The 17,467-nt window shown below is 41.2% G+C and overlaps 1 protein-coding gene across 1 annotated transcript in view; it reads left to right on the forward strand.

Moving 5' to 3' along the window:
• Positions 1-8,560: 8,560 nt before the first annotated feature.
• The window catches only part of plpp4 (phospholipid phosphatase 4), a gene marked incomplete at its 5' end in the record, with an annotated part of 108,319 nt that continues 99,412 nt past the window's right edge, over positions 8,561-17,467 (forward strand). The window contains 2 exons of the mRNA XM_038960108.1: positions 8,561-8,577; positions 10,383-10,491. Coding sequence (XP_038816036.1) covers positions 8,561-8,577; positions 10,383-10,491 — 126 coding nt within the window. The remainder of the gene's footprint in view (positions 8,578-10,382; positions 10,492-17,467) is intronic.

Raw genomic sequence — 17,467 nt, forward strand, 5'->3', positions numbered from 1 at the left:
CCACAGTTGACAGTGCATGTCAGAGCAAAAACCAAGCCATGAGGTCAAAGGAATTGTCTGTAGAGCTCCGAGACAGGATTGTGTCAAGGCATAGATCTGGGGAAGTGTACCAAAAATGTTCTGCAGTATTGACGGTCCCCAAGAACACAGTGGCCTCCATTATTCTTAAATGGAAGAAGTTTAGAACCACCAAGACTCTTCCTAGAGCTGGCCGTCTGGCCAAACTGAGCAATCGGGGCAGAAGGGCTTGGTCAGGGAGTCCACCAAAAACCCGATGGTCACTCTGACAGAGCTCCAGAGTTCCTCTGTGGAGATGGGAGAACCTTCCAGAAGGACAACCATCTCTGCAGCACTCCATTAACCAGGCCTTTATGTTAGAATGGCCAGACGGAAGCTACTCCTCAGTAAAAGGCTCATGACAGCCTGCTTGGAGTTAGCCAAAAGGCACAAAAAAGACTCTCAGACCATGAGAAACAAGATTCCCTGGTCTGATGAAACCAAGATTGATCTCTTTGGCCTGAATGCCAAGCGTTATGTCTGGAGGAAACCTGACACCATCCGTACTTTGAAGCATGGTGGTGGTGTAACAGTACTCTTCTTGTGTTGTGTACAATCAATCATCGACACAAACTCCAACTTGTAGCATCAGTCAAGGAGATGTATTCTGATAAAAACAGCACAAAATTGCATGTCATGCAATGCACGGCTCACCATCCAACTCTGCACTCACGCACTGTACAAAATATACAACCCCCCCACCAGACACAGTAAGTTACTAGCTAGCATTAGCTTGAATTCTCTACAACAAAATGCACAACAAATATTCCCCAAAAAAATTATGCATCTTGTTTGTGATGTTTGAATAACATTAACAAACAATTTATATAAATTGTACAATCAAATCATCACTTGGGAGTGTAAAAATCACTTTTGACTTACAGTGCTTTGCAACCAACAACTTACCGCTGGTTTGGTGCTTATTCACTGGGAAGAGTCTAACTGAAACATCCTCCCTCGTAAGCAAGCCACGCAAACCAGCCAATAAGATGCCATGTTCAGTAGGTGAAGGCATGACCAAACTCAAACCAAAAAACGCATTAGCTTAACAATAAAGTGGCAAGGGGAATCACCAATATAACCTTGTTACAGTGGGAACATCATGCTGTGGGGATGTTTTGCAGCGTCAGGGTCTGGGAGACTAGTCAGGATCGAGGGAAAGATGAACGGAGCAAAGTGCTTTGATCAAAACCTGCTCCAGAGCACTTAGGTCCTCAGACTGGGGCTAGGTTCACCTTCCAACAGGACAACGACCCTATGCACACAGCCAAGACAATGCAGGAGTGGCATTGGGGCAAGTCTCTTATTGGGACAAGTCTCTGACTGGCCCAGCCAGACCGATCTAACATCTCTGAAGAGACCATAAAATAGCTGTGCAGTGACGCTCCCAATCCAACCTGACAGAGCTTGAGAGGATCTGCAGAGACGAATGGGAGAAACACCACAAATACAGGTGTGACAAGCTTGTAGTGTCATACCCATGAAGACTTGAGGCTTTAATCACTGCCAACGATTCTTCAACAAAGTACTGAGTAAAGGGTCTGAATACTTTTGTAAATGTCTCTAATTTGATCTAATGTGAAAAACACAATTTCAAATGTTGATGCATAAGACCGAATCCAGGTGGTGAGTCACATTTGAGATTTCAGTGGAGGCTCCTCAGAGAAGGAAGGGGAGGACCATCCTACTCAGTGAATTTCAGAATTTGGCCAAATGTAGTCTGTGTATATATAGCTTGTGTTCAATTCAATTGGGGAGCTATCTAAAAGAAACCAACGAGGCACTGAAACAACTCTGTACTCTGCTAAAGTTATCTAGATGTACAGCATTAACCATTCGCTTCCAGAACCGTATGTCAGCAGTAAAATATGCTCTCAGGACTGTATTATGGCTGTACTCAAATGTGCTGGTTGATAAAATACCTGTAATGTTTGAAAAGGGTATGTTGTTCTTAAATTATATTGTAAATTGGCATGGTAGAGTTATGTCCTTCATGGAGTTATCAGAATTGCACGGGAAGGTCTGCTCAATCCAAGAATACAACCAATTGATTACAGCATTTCCCCAAAAATGGAGGAGGCATGGAACTGGTCTGTCTGCCATATAATATAAAGGATCAAAACTGGCGGAGGAATAAAAATAGCATAAATTGTGCCATACAGATTGCAAAATAGTTGGGAAGAGATTTTTGATGTAACGATTGCATGGTATGAGTTGATATAAAAAACTATGCAAGATTCAAGACGTGCTTTTCAGCTAAAATTATTATATAGAATTCTTGCCACCACCAAAATGTTGAATATTTGGGGCATAAAGTCATCAAAGCTCTGCAGATTTTGTTGTGAGGATACAGAATCAATTTACCATTTATCTTGGTATTGCCTTCAGGTAGCCTGTTTCCGGTCTCAGGTTCAGGAATGGCTGAAAATGCATAGCATTGATCTAAAATTGACCCTAGAAATAGTTATGTTAGGAGATCTGGAGAGACCGGGTTAGTCAATTACTAATATACTAATACTCTTAGTAAAAGTATTTATCTTCAACTTGCAATCTGTGGATTCTATTCGTTTAGATAGATTGAAATTGTACATTAAACATCACAGCATTGTTGAAAGATACGTGTTGCGTAGAAATCCGAAGTGGGTGGCCAGTCGAGATAGTTGGGATGTGCTGAGGGAAGCTGAGGATTAGGATGTGGAATTGGATACAAGTGGGGGTGGAGTTACTGTGTGAGCGATAGAATGATGGTCAAAGATAAAAGTAAAAAAAACTGAGGGGGAGTGGTTTTACAACTAATGCAGGTTTGCCTGAGGCTGATGCCGTGCAGGTGTTTGTACACATGCATATACACACACTCTCATTCAAATAAACACATACAAGAACACACACATACATGTAATAGTGCCAGACATGCACACAAACATATACATTTGGCATTGCTGTTATGATTTTAGTTGTCCTTGACGTCCTTTGTTTTAAATGTATTATTTTGTTATTATTTTGTGTTTGCATTGTTGTTTGTTGTTTTCTTCTGTCTTTTCCTTTTTCCTCTTTATTTCATTCTCTTGGTTGTTGGTGCATTGGGGGGTTCTTGGGGGTGGAGAAATGAATTAATTAAATGTTTTATGTTTTATTTTTCTTCTTTGGCGGGGGACTGTGGGAGGGGTCTCGAATGGTTGAGGGACAGCTACTGGGGAACTGTGGGGGGATCTTGGAGGGTTCAGGTTCACGTTTTTTGGCCTGGTGGTAGATTCGTCAACGTGCCCTTGAGCAGGGCATTGACCATGGATGCGCTCTGTGTGGGAATCTCTGAATTACATTTATGAACTGAATGACTAGAGAGGTGGAGGTAAAAAATAAATAGGCACGCCAGGTGAACTCCTGTGTGGGCTACATTGATCTGTTCTAAAAGGAGATATAAAGCACTTTCTACACCTGAGGAAGAAATATCATCGTAATTTGAAATAGAACATTTCATTACTTTGAGCCTCTGATGGAGGCAGATTCATACATTCCTCTGTGACCTATAAAGCATGTCGACCTTGACTTAATATCTTACAATAACTGAAGCCAGAGTAAATAGATTTTAGATGTTGCCATTCTGAAGATGAATAAATGAAAAGAGGTGAAATGACAGGGTTTTTGTGGGATTTGCATCTTTTTTTTAAACTTTACTTAAGATTATCGCCTCTGTGAACGTACATGGCTAAGTGCCGTAGCTCCCTATCATAAAATAAAGAAGAAAGATCACTTCCAAAGTACATTTCCTGCCGCTGCTCAATCTTGAGTGAGTGTGTGTGTGTGACTGCATTCATGGCTGTGTGTGCATGTGTGTGTGCAGTGGTGGAAAAGGCACATTTTTTCCAAGATGGCGTAGCAGTGCAGACGTGTTTTGTCGTTGTCCCGTGTAAATTTAGTTTTTTTCATCTTTTTTTGTATATATTTCAATATTTTTCAATCTCTTTTTCCATGTTTAAATTAAACATACCTTCCGGCAACCCGCCTCACACAATTGTGATACGGATCTGCTATTTTTAGACCTCAGCTAGAACCTCCATCAGAAGCTAGCCATCAGATGCTAATTAGCTGCTAGCTATTTAGTCATTGTTAGCCACTACTAGTGGTCTTTATCTTTAGCTCAGGCACCAGTCACTTTTAGCCTGGATAATACCCGCCAGTCTGCACAGCGCGATATCAACCCTGAGCTTATCGGACTCCTTTTCTCCACTACTTCACCAGATTCCTGCCGTAAGCTCTGGACCATTACTCCAGAGTTGCCCAGCCCCGAAGCTAGCCTTGAGACAGGCCCATCTCCCAGCCTGCTCAGTGGGCCCTATGATCACTCGGGTACACAGCTGATGCCTCCCGGACTCTTCACTAACACGACTAGAAGCCACTACATCACCGGATTCCTGCCGTAAACTCTGGACCTTTGCATCGGATCACCGCAGCTAGCTGCTACCGAGTGGCTATACAATAGTGGCTAACGCCCTTGTCCCGAAGCTAGCACCAGTTACTCTCGAGCAAGGCGCATCTCCCGGCTAGCAAACGGAATTACTCCAGCTACAATACCTCTTTTGCCAATTGGCCTGCACCCTTTGTCGACACGGAGCTCCGCCGATCCATCACGACTGGTCTGCCGACTTAATCCCGTCCAATGTGCCCTCAACCGGCCTTTGTCGGACGTCGGTGAAGAAGTTTCTGCTAGACCCGGCCTGCTTAACTTTAGGAACGCTGTGTCCCCCGCTTGCTAGTGTAGTAACAACTACCTAACGGATTCGCTGTTTCATCTATTGCTGTTCACTGGACCCTATGATCACCTGGCTACATAGCTGATGCCTGCTTGACTGTTCATTAATTATGGTACGCCTTGATTATGGTACTCGGGCCCTGTGTGTAGTTAACTGAGTCTCTCTGCCAATTCATCGCCCTTTTACCTGTTGTTGTTTTTGTCTTAGCTGATTAGCTGTTGTTGTCTTTCCCGTTGTTGTCTTAGCTAGCTCTCCCAATCAACACCTGTGGTTGCTTTATGTCTCTCTCTAATGTCAATATGCCTTGTATACTGTTGTTTAGGGTAGTCATCATTGTTTTATTTTACTGCGGAGCCCCTAGCCCCACTCAACATGCCTCAGATACCTCTTTTGTCCCACCTCCCAGACATGCGGTGACCTCACCTAGCATAACTAGTGCCTCCAGAGATGCAACCTCTCTTATCGGCACCCAATGCCTAGGTTTAACTCCACTGTACTCGCACCCTACCATACCCCCGTCTGTACATTATGCCCTGAATCTATTCCACCACGCCCAGAAATCGGCTCCTTTTGTTCTCTGTCCCCAACGTACAAGAAGAACAGTTTTGATAGTCTTTTAGCCGTACCCTCATCCTACTCCTCCTCTGTTCCTCAGGTGGTGTAGAGGTTAACCCAGACCCTGTGTGTCCCCAGGCGCTCTCATTTGTTGAGTTCTGTAACCGTAAAAGCCTTGGTTTCACGCATGTTAACATCAGAAGCCTCCTCCCGAAGTTTGTTTTACTTACTGCTTTTAGCACACTCCGCCAAACCTGATGTCCTTGCCGTGTCTGAATCCTGGCTTAGGAAGGCCACCAAAAATTCTGAGATTCCATCCCCAACTACAACATCTTCCATCAAGATAGAATTGCCAAAAGGGGAGGAGTTGCAATCTGCTGCAGAGAAAGCCTGCAAAGATCTGTCATATTTCCAGGTCTATGCCCAAACAGTTCGAGCTTCTAATTAAAAAATGATACTCTCTAGAAATAAGTCTCTCACTGTTGCCGTTAAGGTATAGACCCCCCTCAGCTCCCAGCTGTGCCCTGGACACCATATGTGAATTGATTTCCCCCCATCTATCTTCAGAGTTTGTTCTGTTAGGTGACCTAAACTGGGAAATGTTAACACCCCGGCCGTCCTACAGTCTAAGCTAGATGCCGTCAATCTCATACAAATTATCAAGGAACCCACCAGGTACAACCCTAAATCTGTAAACACCCTCATAGATATTATCCTGACCAACTTGCCCTCCAAATAAACCTCTGCTGTTTTCAATCAGGATCTCAGCGATCACTGCCTCATTGCCTGCATCCGTTATTGGTCCACGGTCAAACGACCACCCCTCATCACTGTCAAACGCTCCCTAAAACACTTCTGCGAGCAGGCCTTTCTAATCGACCTGGCCCAGGTATCCTGGAAGGATATTGTCCTCATCCCGTCAGTAGAGGATGCCTGGTTGATCTTGAAAAGCAATTTCCTCACCATCTTAAATAAGCATGCCCCATTCAAAAAATGTAGAACTAAGAACAGATATAGCCCTTGGTTGACTCCAGACTTGACTGCCCTTGACCAGCACAAAAACATCCTGTGGCGTACTGCACTAGCATCGAATTGTCCCAGCGATATGCAACTTTTCAGGGAATTCAGGAACCAATACACACAGTCAGTTAGGAAAGCAAAGGCTAGCTTTTTCAAACAGAAATGTGCATCCTGTAGCTCTAACTCCAAAATGTTCTGGGACACTGTAAAGTCCATGGAGAATAAGAGTACCTCCTCCCAGCTGCCCACTGCACTGAGGCTAGGAAACACTGTCACCATGATAAATCCACGATAATCAAGAATTTCAAGAAGCATTTCTCTACAGCTGGCCATGCTTTCCTCCTGGCTACCCCAACCCCCAGCCACCAGCTCTAAACCCCCAGCAGCGACTTGCCCAAGCCTACCCAGGTTCTCCTTCAACCAAATGCAGATAGCAGATGTTCTGAAAGAGCTGCAAAACCTGGACCCGTACAAATCAGCTGGGCTAGACAATCTGGAACCTCTCTTTCTAAAATTATCCGCCGCCATTGTTGCAACCCTTATTACTAGTCTGTTCAACATCTCTTTCATATTTTCCAAGATTCCTAAAGATTGGAAAGCTGCCACGGTCATCCCCCTATTCTAAGGGGGTGACACTCTAGACCCAAACTGCTACAGACCTATATCCATCCTGCCCTGCCTTTCTAAAGTCTTCGAAAGCCAAGTTAACAATCAGATCACTGATAATTTCAAATCCCACCATACCTTCTCCTCTGTGCAATCCGGTTTCTGAGCTGGTCACGGGTGCACCTCAGCCACGTTCAAGGTACTAAACGATATCATAACCGCCATCGATAAAAGATAGTACTGTGCAGCTGTCTTCAGCGACCTGACCAAGGCATTCAATTCTGTCAATCACCGTATTCTTACTGGTTTCTCAAATGACTGCCTCGCCTGGTTCATTAACTGCTTCTCAGACAGAGTTCAGTGTGTCAAATCGGAGGACCTGTTGGTACCCCCTCTATGGGGATGCCACAGGGTTCAATTCTCGGGCTGACTCTTTTCTCTGTATATATATCAATGATGTCGCTATTGCTGCAGGTGATTCCTTGATCCACCTCTACACAGAAGACACCATCCTGTATACATCTGGCCCTTCTTTGGACACTGTTAACAAACCTCCAAACGAGCTTCAATGCCATACAACACTTCTTCCGTGGCCTCCAACTGCTCTTAAATGCTAGTAAAACTAAATGCATGCTCTTCAACCGATCGCCCCCACCTGCCCGCCCGACTAGCATCACTACTCTGGACGGTTGTGACTTAGAATATGTGGAAAACTACAAATACCTAGGTGTCTGACTAGACTGTAAACTCTCCTTCCAGACTCATATTAAGCATCTCCAATTCAAAAATAAATCTAGAATCGGCTTCCTATTTTGCAACAAAGCCTCCTTCACACACGCTGCCAAACATATCCTCGTAAAACTGACCATTCTACCGATCCTCGACGATGTCATTTACAACATTTGCCTCCAACACTCTACTCAGCCAACTGGATGCAGTCTTTCACAGTGCCATCCGTTTTGTCACCAAATCTCAATATACCACCCACCACTGCGACCTGTACGCTCTTGTTAGCTGGCCCTCGCTACATATTCGTCACCAGACCCATTGGCTCCAGGTCATCTATTAGTCTTTGCTAGGTAAAGCTCAACCTTATCTTAGCTCACTAGTCACCATAACAACACCCACCCGTAGCACGCGCTCCAGCAGGTATATTTCACTGGTCATCCCCAAAGCCAACACTTACTTTGGCTGCCTTTTCTTCCACTTTCTTTTCTTTCACTTCTCTGCTGCTAATGACTGGAACAAATTGCAGAAATCGCTGAAGTTGAAGACTTAAATCTCCCTCACTAACTTTAAGCACCAGCTATCTGAGAAGCTAACCGATCGCTGCAGCTGTATATAGCCCATCTGTAGATAGCCCATCCAACTACCTACCTCATACCCATATTGTTTTTATTTACTTTTTTTGCTCTTTTGCACACCAGTATTTCTACTTGCATATCATCATCTGCACATCTATCACTCCAGTGTTCATTTTCTAAATTGTAATTATTTTGCTTCTATTGGCCTATTTATTGCCTTAACTCCTTACTACATTTGCCTACACTGTATATAGATTTTCTATTGTGTTATTGACTGTACTTTTGTTTATCCCATGTGTAACTCTGTGTTGTTTTTGTCGCACTGCTTTGCTTTATTTTGGCCAGGTCGCAGTTGCAAATGAGAACTTGTTCTCAACCGGCCTACCTGGTTAAAAAAAGGTGAAATTAAAAAAAACTGGGAAAAAATATATAAGTGTAAAATATAAGTGTCTAAAGTAAATGTAATTGCTAAAATATACTTAAGTATCAAACGTAAAAGTATAAATAATTTACAATTCCTTATATTAAGCGAACCAGATGGCACAATTTTCTTGTTTTTTAAATTTACGGTATAGCCAGGGGCATAGTTCAACGCTTAGACATAATTTACAAACTAAACATTTGTCTGAAGTGAGTCCGCCAGATCAGAGACAGTAGGGAAGACCAGGAATGTTTTCTTGATAAGTATGTGAATTGGACCATTTTCCTGTCGTGCTAAACATTCAAAATGTAACGCGTACTTTTGGGTGTAAAGGAAAATGTATGGAGTAAAAGGTTGATTATATTCTTTAGGAACGTAGTGAAGTAAAAGTAAAAGTATTTTTTACTTAAGTACTTTATACCACTGTGTGTGTGAATGTGTGTATTTGTGTGTGCCCTCTGCCTGTGTGTGTACATGTATATCCATTCAGGCATGTGGGGGTTCGGTATGTGAGTGTATTCCAGGAGAAACTCATTAAGGCAGAGGGGAGTGGGTGGAGAAAGCCCAGTAGAGTGACAGGTCTATTTACCCTGTAATCTGTAGTTAAGGACTGAGGGGGTGGACACAGTGCTTGCACACTCCCTTAAAATACCTTCAATTGAAAAACTAGAAAAAAGAGGCAATAGTACTGTTTGTCCATTTTGAGATGCCATAGCCATTATAGACTTCCTCTAAATAGTCAATAATGAATCAATTATAACTCAAGAAATGTGTGTAGTCGCTCAATTTTGCATCTGACTAGGATGTTTGGTCACTATTTCTCAAGTGAAAAAAATTGCATGTGGATGAGTCATCTCTCATTGAATGACTACAGGCACTTCAATGAAAAATCCCTATTGTTGAACAACTGCCGACAACAGTGTTCTCCGTTTTGCTCTACGACCCCCACAAGTGTCACAGTACTCATCTGAATGTAACCCGGTACAGGTTTAAAAAAATGAATGGAAGTATGGAGGTATTTTTTTACCAACAAAAAAAATTGGTTAAATTAAAATAAAAAAAATACATTTAAATTACAGGTTGTAATGCAACAAAATAGGAAAAACACCAAGGGGGATGAATACTTTTGCAAGGCACTGTATATGTCCAAAATACAAAAATATTTACTCAGCTTTCTTAAATCTCCTAGATATAAGACAGACACTTCAAAACCTTATTCTTTATAATACATTTTTTGACCGTGTTACTCAATGTGTTTCTATGAGCTATTTTAGTAAAGGCCAAAGTCAATATTTTATCAAATAATGTTCTAATATTAAAAATCTAAAATTCTAATATGTTTAATATGTTAGCTTAGTAGAACCCCCCCTTAAAGGCGTAGACTTTTAGAGATTTGAACAGTTAAAAGTGTACAAACGTTTTAAGTCCATTAGCAAATATCGAATCCTCTTCAAAGTTCTATACATACAATGTTGGAGCGCCAGTTTGATGTCTAACGTATCAAAGAATTAAAAACATGGTATTACCATAAAGAGATTGTGTGGTCCTGTAGAGCATGGGGCTTGCAAAGCCAGGATTGTGGGTTTGAGTCCAGCTGGGGCCACCCATATGAAAAGAAATGTATTGTGAGTGACTGAGAGCTAATGTGCATATGTGTGTCTCCCTCAGATTAACAGAGTTCCTGGAGCCCTTTGAGAGAGTAATCCAACCAGAGGAGCTGTGGCTCTACAAAAACCCCTTGGTGGAGTCAGACCACATCCCCAAGAGGGTCATGTTCGTAAGTGACACACACACAGACAGATGGCCGCACACACACAAGAGCACACACATGCACACACCATCATCATCACCATCATCCTCATCCCACTCATTATATTACCTCTTTACAAATGAGACTCAAATGCAAGAATTCAGATGGTCTGTGAACTGGAGAAATAAGTCATTCAGGATAATCAATATCTTGTAATGCGTCAAATTCTCTATGGGTATATGTTCTAAGCATTCATCAGAAGATATGAAAAGTGCATCACAGAGCCATATTGATCAATCGTCCTGAAAGAAATTGCCTGCAAGTCTCTACGGAAAGAATACGGCCAGTGGAGGTCCATGGAGGACATTGCCAATCCATTTTCACAAACATAACATAGCAAAATCTCCAGTACAGCTTTGTCAGTTGGAAGCATATAAAACATAAGCAAATCACCGACTGTAAATCTAAAACACCCAAACTCCTTAATGCTGATTGCCAAGCAGAGACGCATCGGGTCCCATTTTTACGGTCTTTGTTATGACTCTGCGCCAGGGATTGCACTCCAAACCTTCCAATCTCAGGGCAGACCATAAGGCCACCGAGTTGGCTCTTTCATGTGTTAGTGCTGTCTTATTGTTGAGGGATATGTTGTACTGTAAGGTCATGTACAGTCGAGGCCAAAAGTTTTGAGAATGACAAATGTATTTCCACAAGGTTTGCTGCTTCAGTGTCTTTAGATATTTTTGTCAGATGTTACTATGGAATACTGAAGTATAATTACAAGCATTTCATAAGTGTCAAAGGCTTTTGTTGACAATTACATGAAGTCCATGCAAAGAGTCAATATTTGCAGTGTTGAACCTTCTTTTTCAAGACTTCTGCAATCTGCCCTGGCATGCTGTCATTTAACTTCTGGGCCACATCCTGACTGATGGCAACCCATTCTTGCATAATCAATGCTTGGAGTTTGTCAGAATTTGTGGGGTTTTGTTTGTCCACCCGCCTCTTCAGGATTGACCACAGGTTCTCAATGGGATTAAGGTCTGGGGAATTTCCTGGCCATGGACCCAAAATATTGATGTTTTGTTGCCCGAGCCACTTAGTTATCACTTTTGCCTTGTGGCAAGGTGCTCCATCATGCTGGAAAGGCATTGTTCATCACCAAACTGTTCCTGGATGGTTGGGAGAAATTGCTCTCGGAGGATGTGTTGGTACCATTCTTTATTCATGGCTGTGTTCTTAGGCAAAATTGTGAGTGAGCCCACTCCCTTGGCTGAGAAGCAACCCCAAACATGAATGGTCTCAGGATGCTTTAATGTTGGCATGACACAGGACTGATGGTAGCGCTCACCTTGTCTTCTCCGGACAAGCTTTTTTCCGGATGCCCCAAACAATCGGAAAGGGGATTCATCATAGAAAATGACTTTACCCAGTCCTCAGCAGTCCAATCACTGTACCTTTTGCGGAATTTCAGTCATCCCTGATGTTTTTCCTGGAGAGAAGTGGCTTCTTTGCTGCCCTTCTTGACACCAGGCCATCCTCAAAGTCTTCACCTCACTGTGCGCGCAGATGCACTCACACCTGCCTGCTGCCATTCCTGAGCAAGCTCTGTACTGGTGGTGCCCCGATCCCGCAGCTGAATCAACTTTAGGAGATGGTCTTGGCGCGTGTTGGACTTTCTTGGGCGCCCTGAAGCCTTCTTCACAACAATTGAACCTCTCTCTTTGAAGATCTTGATGATCTGATAAATGGTTGATTTAGGTGCAATCTTACTGGCAGCAATATCCTTGCCTGTGAAGCCCTTTTTTGTGCAAAGCAATGATGACGGCACGTGTTTCCTTGCAGGTAACCATGTTTGACAGAGGAAGAACAATGATTCCAAGCACCACCCTCCTTTTGAAGCTTCCAGTCTGTTATTCGAACACAATCAGCATGACAGAGTGATCTCCATCCTTGTCCTCGTCAACACTCACACCTGTGTTACCAAGAGAATCACTGACATGATGTCAGCTGGTCCTTTTGTGGCAGGGCTGAAATGCAGTGGAAATGTTTTTGGGGATTCAGTTTATTTGCATGGCAAAGATGGACTTTGCAATTAATTGGATTATTAGACTCTTAAGGATTAATAGACTCTTAAGGATTAACCTGTTTAACCTGGATTAACCTGGTTTAACCTGTTATTTCATATGAACAAACATGTCCATCTTATCTCCCATTGGCACAAAATACTAGGCTACTAGTTTTTCAACTATACGATTTCTGTCCTGTGTGTGTTCTCTGGTGTACTTTTAGATTGCCAGATTGAACAAAACTCTTCCAACATTGATCACAGCTATAACGTTTCTCTCCTGCCTGCTTGCAGTGCAATACACCCACCACTAGAAACTGTGTGTATGCATGGTCTAAAGTTTATGTACATTCTACATCAAGTTGAATTTTTATAAATGACAACTTTGCATTACAACTTGCACACACATGTTTTGGAATTTATTTTATGCACACTCATGGTTTATAAATGTGACCCGTTTCAGGAATCTAGGAGTGTGTATCGGGTCATTACTTCACAGAGCCGTTTGAACGGAGCCGTTTGAACATCATTTTTTTTATCATGACTTTACTACCCTGCATGAATCTGCAGCCAGTCAGCTAACGTTAACTAGCTAACAGTACACTTTAACTTGAAATGTAACCACTTTCTGTTGAAATTAGAAACGTGTTTTATCTGAAAATGTTGCTATCATACTTGAATTCCACTGATTTCAAAACTTGGTCCTCCAGTAAGTGGGGAGCATACACATAATGTTAGCTAGCTAACAGTACACTTCAACTTGACAGTAGGCTTATGCAGTTTAATAGTAATAGTTGGCATTATGGTTCATTGTTTAGCTTGCTAGCTACATGTCTTAACAACAAACTCCACTATGCAAATATCCATTTAAATAGAATGTCACTGCATCAACTGTTGACAGACATACTAGCTGGTAAATTTGCTCTGGTAATCTACTGCAATTTCAGACCACAGGTAAGATAGTCTAGCTGGCTACATTTTCAGATATTACACATTTCAAATTTTGACAGGAAGTAGTTTCATTTCAAGTTAAAGTGTACTGTTAGCTAGCAAGCTAACGTTATCTGGCTGGCTCGCTATCTAATGTTACGTGTATGATCTTATTATTCGTATCTCAGACCCATTTGCTTGACTAGTTATAGCCTAATGTTAGCTAGCTAACATTAAACCTGGTGGTTAGATACCTGCAGATTCATGCAGGGTAGTAACGTCACGAGTTAGGATTATGGTTCATTGGTTCACCTAGATAGCTACATGTCTCAACTAAAGACTCTCGTCAGACTGTGCAAGAGCACAGTATATCTGATGAATTTACGAACGCTCAACACCCGTTGAATATGGCCAGTGTCCGTAAACGTTGGCAAAAAAGCGTAATTAAATTGCGGATAACATGGATAACATGAAAACAGCCTAACCAGCTCTATCTTTGGTGAGTAAAATGGTCAGAGTGGGGTGTTCTCTCATTATGGAAGTAGCTAGCAAGCTAGCCAATGTTAGCCATTTAGCTTGGGTGCTTGACTGACGTTGGGAGGTCAGAATGCTCGGATCAACCCTACTCCTCAGCCAGAGCGTCCAGTGTGTGCTTGAACACTCCGAGAGCAGAATGCTCTGAATTTACGAATGGACAATCTGACACAACAGTTGCAGTCACCAACGCTCTGGATAACATAACAGCCTAACCAGCTCTGCTATGGCGAGTAATGTTCAGTGAGCTGTTCTCTCATTTGTGTGTGGAAGTGGCTAGCAAGTTAGCTTGGTTGCTTGACTGCTTTTTTCCCTTTGTATTGTTATTATGAACAGAACAAACACAAAAAAAGAAATATATAAACAAGAGTACATATTACATATCGAGATACATTTTAAATTTGTCAAAAAGATTTATGGTAGGTAAGGTTTTTTTCTTTTTACAGTTAATATTAATATTTCAATTCTATCTTAAACAATGTGAAGAGGGGTTTGTTCTCCGCCCACTTTAGTTTAAATCAAGGTCCATATAATTTGGATCAAAATAAAACGTAATATCAGAGTCTTTCAAATTAACATTAATAGTAGTTACTTTTAAAATGAAATCTTACTCCAAAATCTTCTGACATAAGAACAGTACCAATATAAATGATCATGAGTCTCTGGGTCACAACCACAAAATACACATTTGTTATCAATAGCTATTTTTTTTAAATGGGGTGGATCAGCTTAAATTTGCGGAAATATTGTTGCATCCATCAATGTAATTGTCTGCATAATTGCCAATCCCCCATAACTTTTTGGGGGTAAATATATACATCCATATACATATGCATACTGTGGCAGACCAGGGGGTTTGGTCAAGACGTTTATCCAGATCAGACACGGACAGAGAAGGATTAGCTCAGTTTCAAGGGTGTTTATTTAAGTAATCCATCAAAAACAAAAGGATAGGTCTCCCCCATGAGACCCTCTCCGGGATGTCGACTTCAGGGTTCCGGGTCTGGCTGTATCCTGTCGGGCACAAAACTGAACTCCCTCTTGTTACCTCTGCAACCATCAACAATAACACGGGAGTCCTTTCTTCCCCCCACCCCCTGTGTGCTGCCCTTCTGGCAGATTTATGGACCTTGCACAGCTGGTGAGCAATCCGCCCTTGATTACTCACCAGCTCCCAATTAGTCCTGGCTGGAGAGCCCGTCGAGACCTGGCACGTCCAGCAGATGGAGCCATCGCCTCGTGACGTATACTCCATCTGTTACCAGGCCTCGACGAGTCTCCCCCTGGTGGCTGACCTGCTGTACGCCACAATACATATGCTCATATATACATATACATACCTATATAGATATACATACTCTTTTTAGATTATACCTTTATTATTCCCCGCGAACCCTACCACCCTTCCCCCAATTGGAGTAAACTAATAAACAATAACATTTAGTCTTCTACCTTCAGTTTATACATCTTATACACATTTTACAGACACAATCTATTTTAAAATAGTTATATATTTTTTTGTTTTTAGTCCTTCCTCTATTTCTGATGTCCATCCAGTTTGATTTCTACTTGTAACTGTGCTATTTCACAACATTTCTGAACCTATATACATTTTACAGATCCCGTATGTTTTACATTGGTTATCTTGTTATTAGTCCCACCCTTCAGCTCCATTAAACCCCTCCCATCTATCTCTCAACGCCATCCATATTGGATTTCTACTTGCCATATATTTTTCAACTGTGCTGTGATGCTTCACAAAAGTACTGAACCTTTCTATTTTCATAGCTTCTGGAGATTGTAAATGCTAAAATAATGTATATATTATTGATTGATTGACTATGGCTTTTCAAATCACCCAGAAATTGCTATATGCAGCATTAGTTCTAGGCAAATGTTGCAATTCTTCAGCCATTCCTGGACCTATGACCAAAAACAAGCTACATATGGACAATACCAAAATAAATGATCTAATGACTCTGCCTCCTCACAGCAAAATCTGCAGAGCTGGGAAGATTGTATCCCACATATATATAACATTCTATTGGTTGCAAGAATTTTGTATAGTAATTTAAATTGAAAAATTTGAAGTTTTGAATCCTGCGTTGTTTTGCGTATCAATTCATAAACAATGTGCCATGGAATGGGTACATCGGAAATCTCTTCCCAACTATTTTGCAATTTATATGGCACAGCTGTCAGTTTTTTATTACCTAAATGAAATTGGTATATGTTTTATTTATCACACTTTTCTTTAACCATTTATGTTCTTTAGTACAGGGCCGACATACAAGTTACTTACTTTTTTCCCCTTCTACTTGCCTCTTCCATTTTTGTGGTAATGCTGTAATTAGCTGGGTAGGTCATTTTGGGTAGAGCAGACATTTCCATGTGTCTGTGTTAGCTGCATGTGCGACAACTCCACCAGTCCTATTTATGATATCATTCACAAAAATTATATATATTTTTTTACAATCTTTATAAAAATATGTTTTTTAATCAATTAGTATATTTGAGTTCAACGACACTATTTGTTGTATTATTTGTTCTGTCTTTTCGGGTGGATTAAACTGAAATTGCAACTAACTTTCTAAGGCTTGTTTAAAAAATAAGGATATTTTGGAGATTATTTCCTTTTCAAACAAGCAGGTGTAATCTGAATAAAGGGAAAAAGGCCATTCTTGAACATAGGATGAGACATTCCTACCAATTTACTAGAGAACCAGTTTGGATTTAATTATAACTTTTGTATGACTGATGCCTTTAGTGAGAGGTCTAATGCCTTAATATTTAATAATTTCTGTCCTCCGAATTCATATTCGTTATATAAATAGGCACTTTAAATTTTGTCTGGCTTGCCATGCCAAATAAAATTGAATATTTTTTGTTCATATCATTTAAGAAGCAGGTCACTATGTGTAGGCAAAACCATAAGCAAATAGGTCAACTGTGATATGACTAAAAAGTTAATCAGGGTGATTGTTCCACAAATAGACAAGTATTTTCCTTTCCATGGTAGCAAGATCTTGTCTATTTTTGCTAACTTTCTATAATTTTTTTTTGAGTGAGATCATTTCTTTCGATTGGGATTTGTATACCGAGTATGTCCACATCTTCGTCAGACCATTTAATTGCATTTTTTAGGGATCCACTTATCATAATTTGGTTTTTATCCAGAGAGGATAGCAAAAGGATCTAGATCCTCTATGAGGCCATGGAGAGATTCTAATTGTGGTTTAAAAAGAAAACATGAATCATCAGCGTACAATGACACCTTAGTTTTTAAGTCACGGATTTCTAATTGCTTAATATTATTGTTTGATCTAATCTTAACAGCTAACATTTCGATGGCAATAATAAATAGATATGCCGATAGTGGACAACCTTGTTTTACTCCTCTAGATAGTTTAAAACTTTCTGAGAGGTAGCCATTATTTACTATTTTACACCTAGGGTTACTATACATAACTT

The sequence above is a fragment of the Salvelinus namaycush genome, chromosome 22 (assembly GCF_016432855.1).
Source record: "Salvelinus namaycush isolate Seneca chromosome 22, SaNama_1.0, whole genome shotgun sequence".
NCBI lineage: Eukaryota > Metazoa > Chordata > Actinopteri > Salmoniformes > Salmonidae > Salvelinus > Salvelinus namaycush.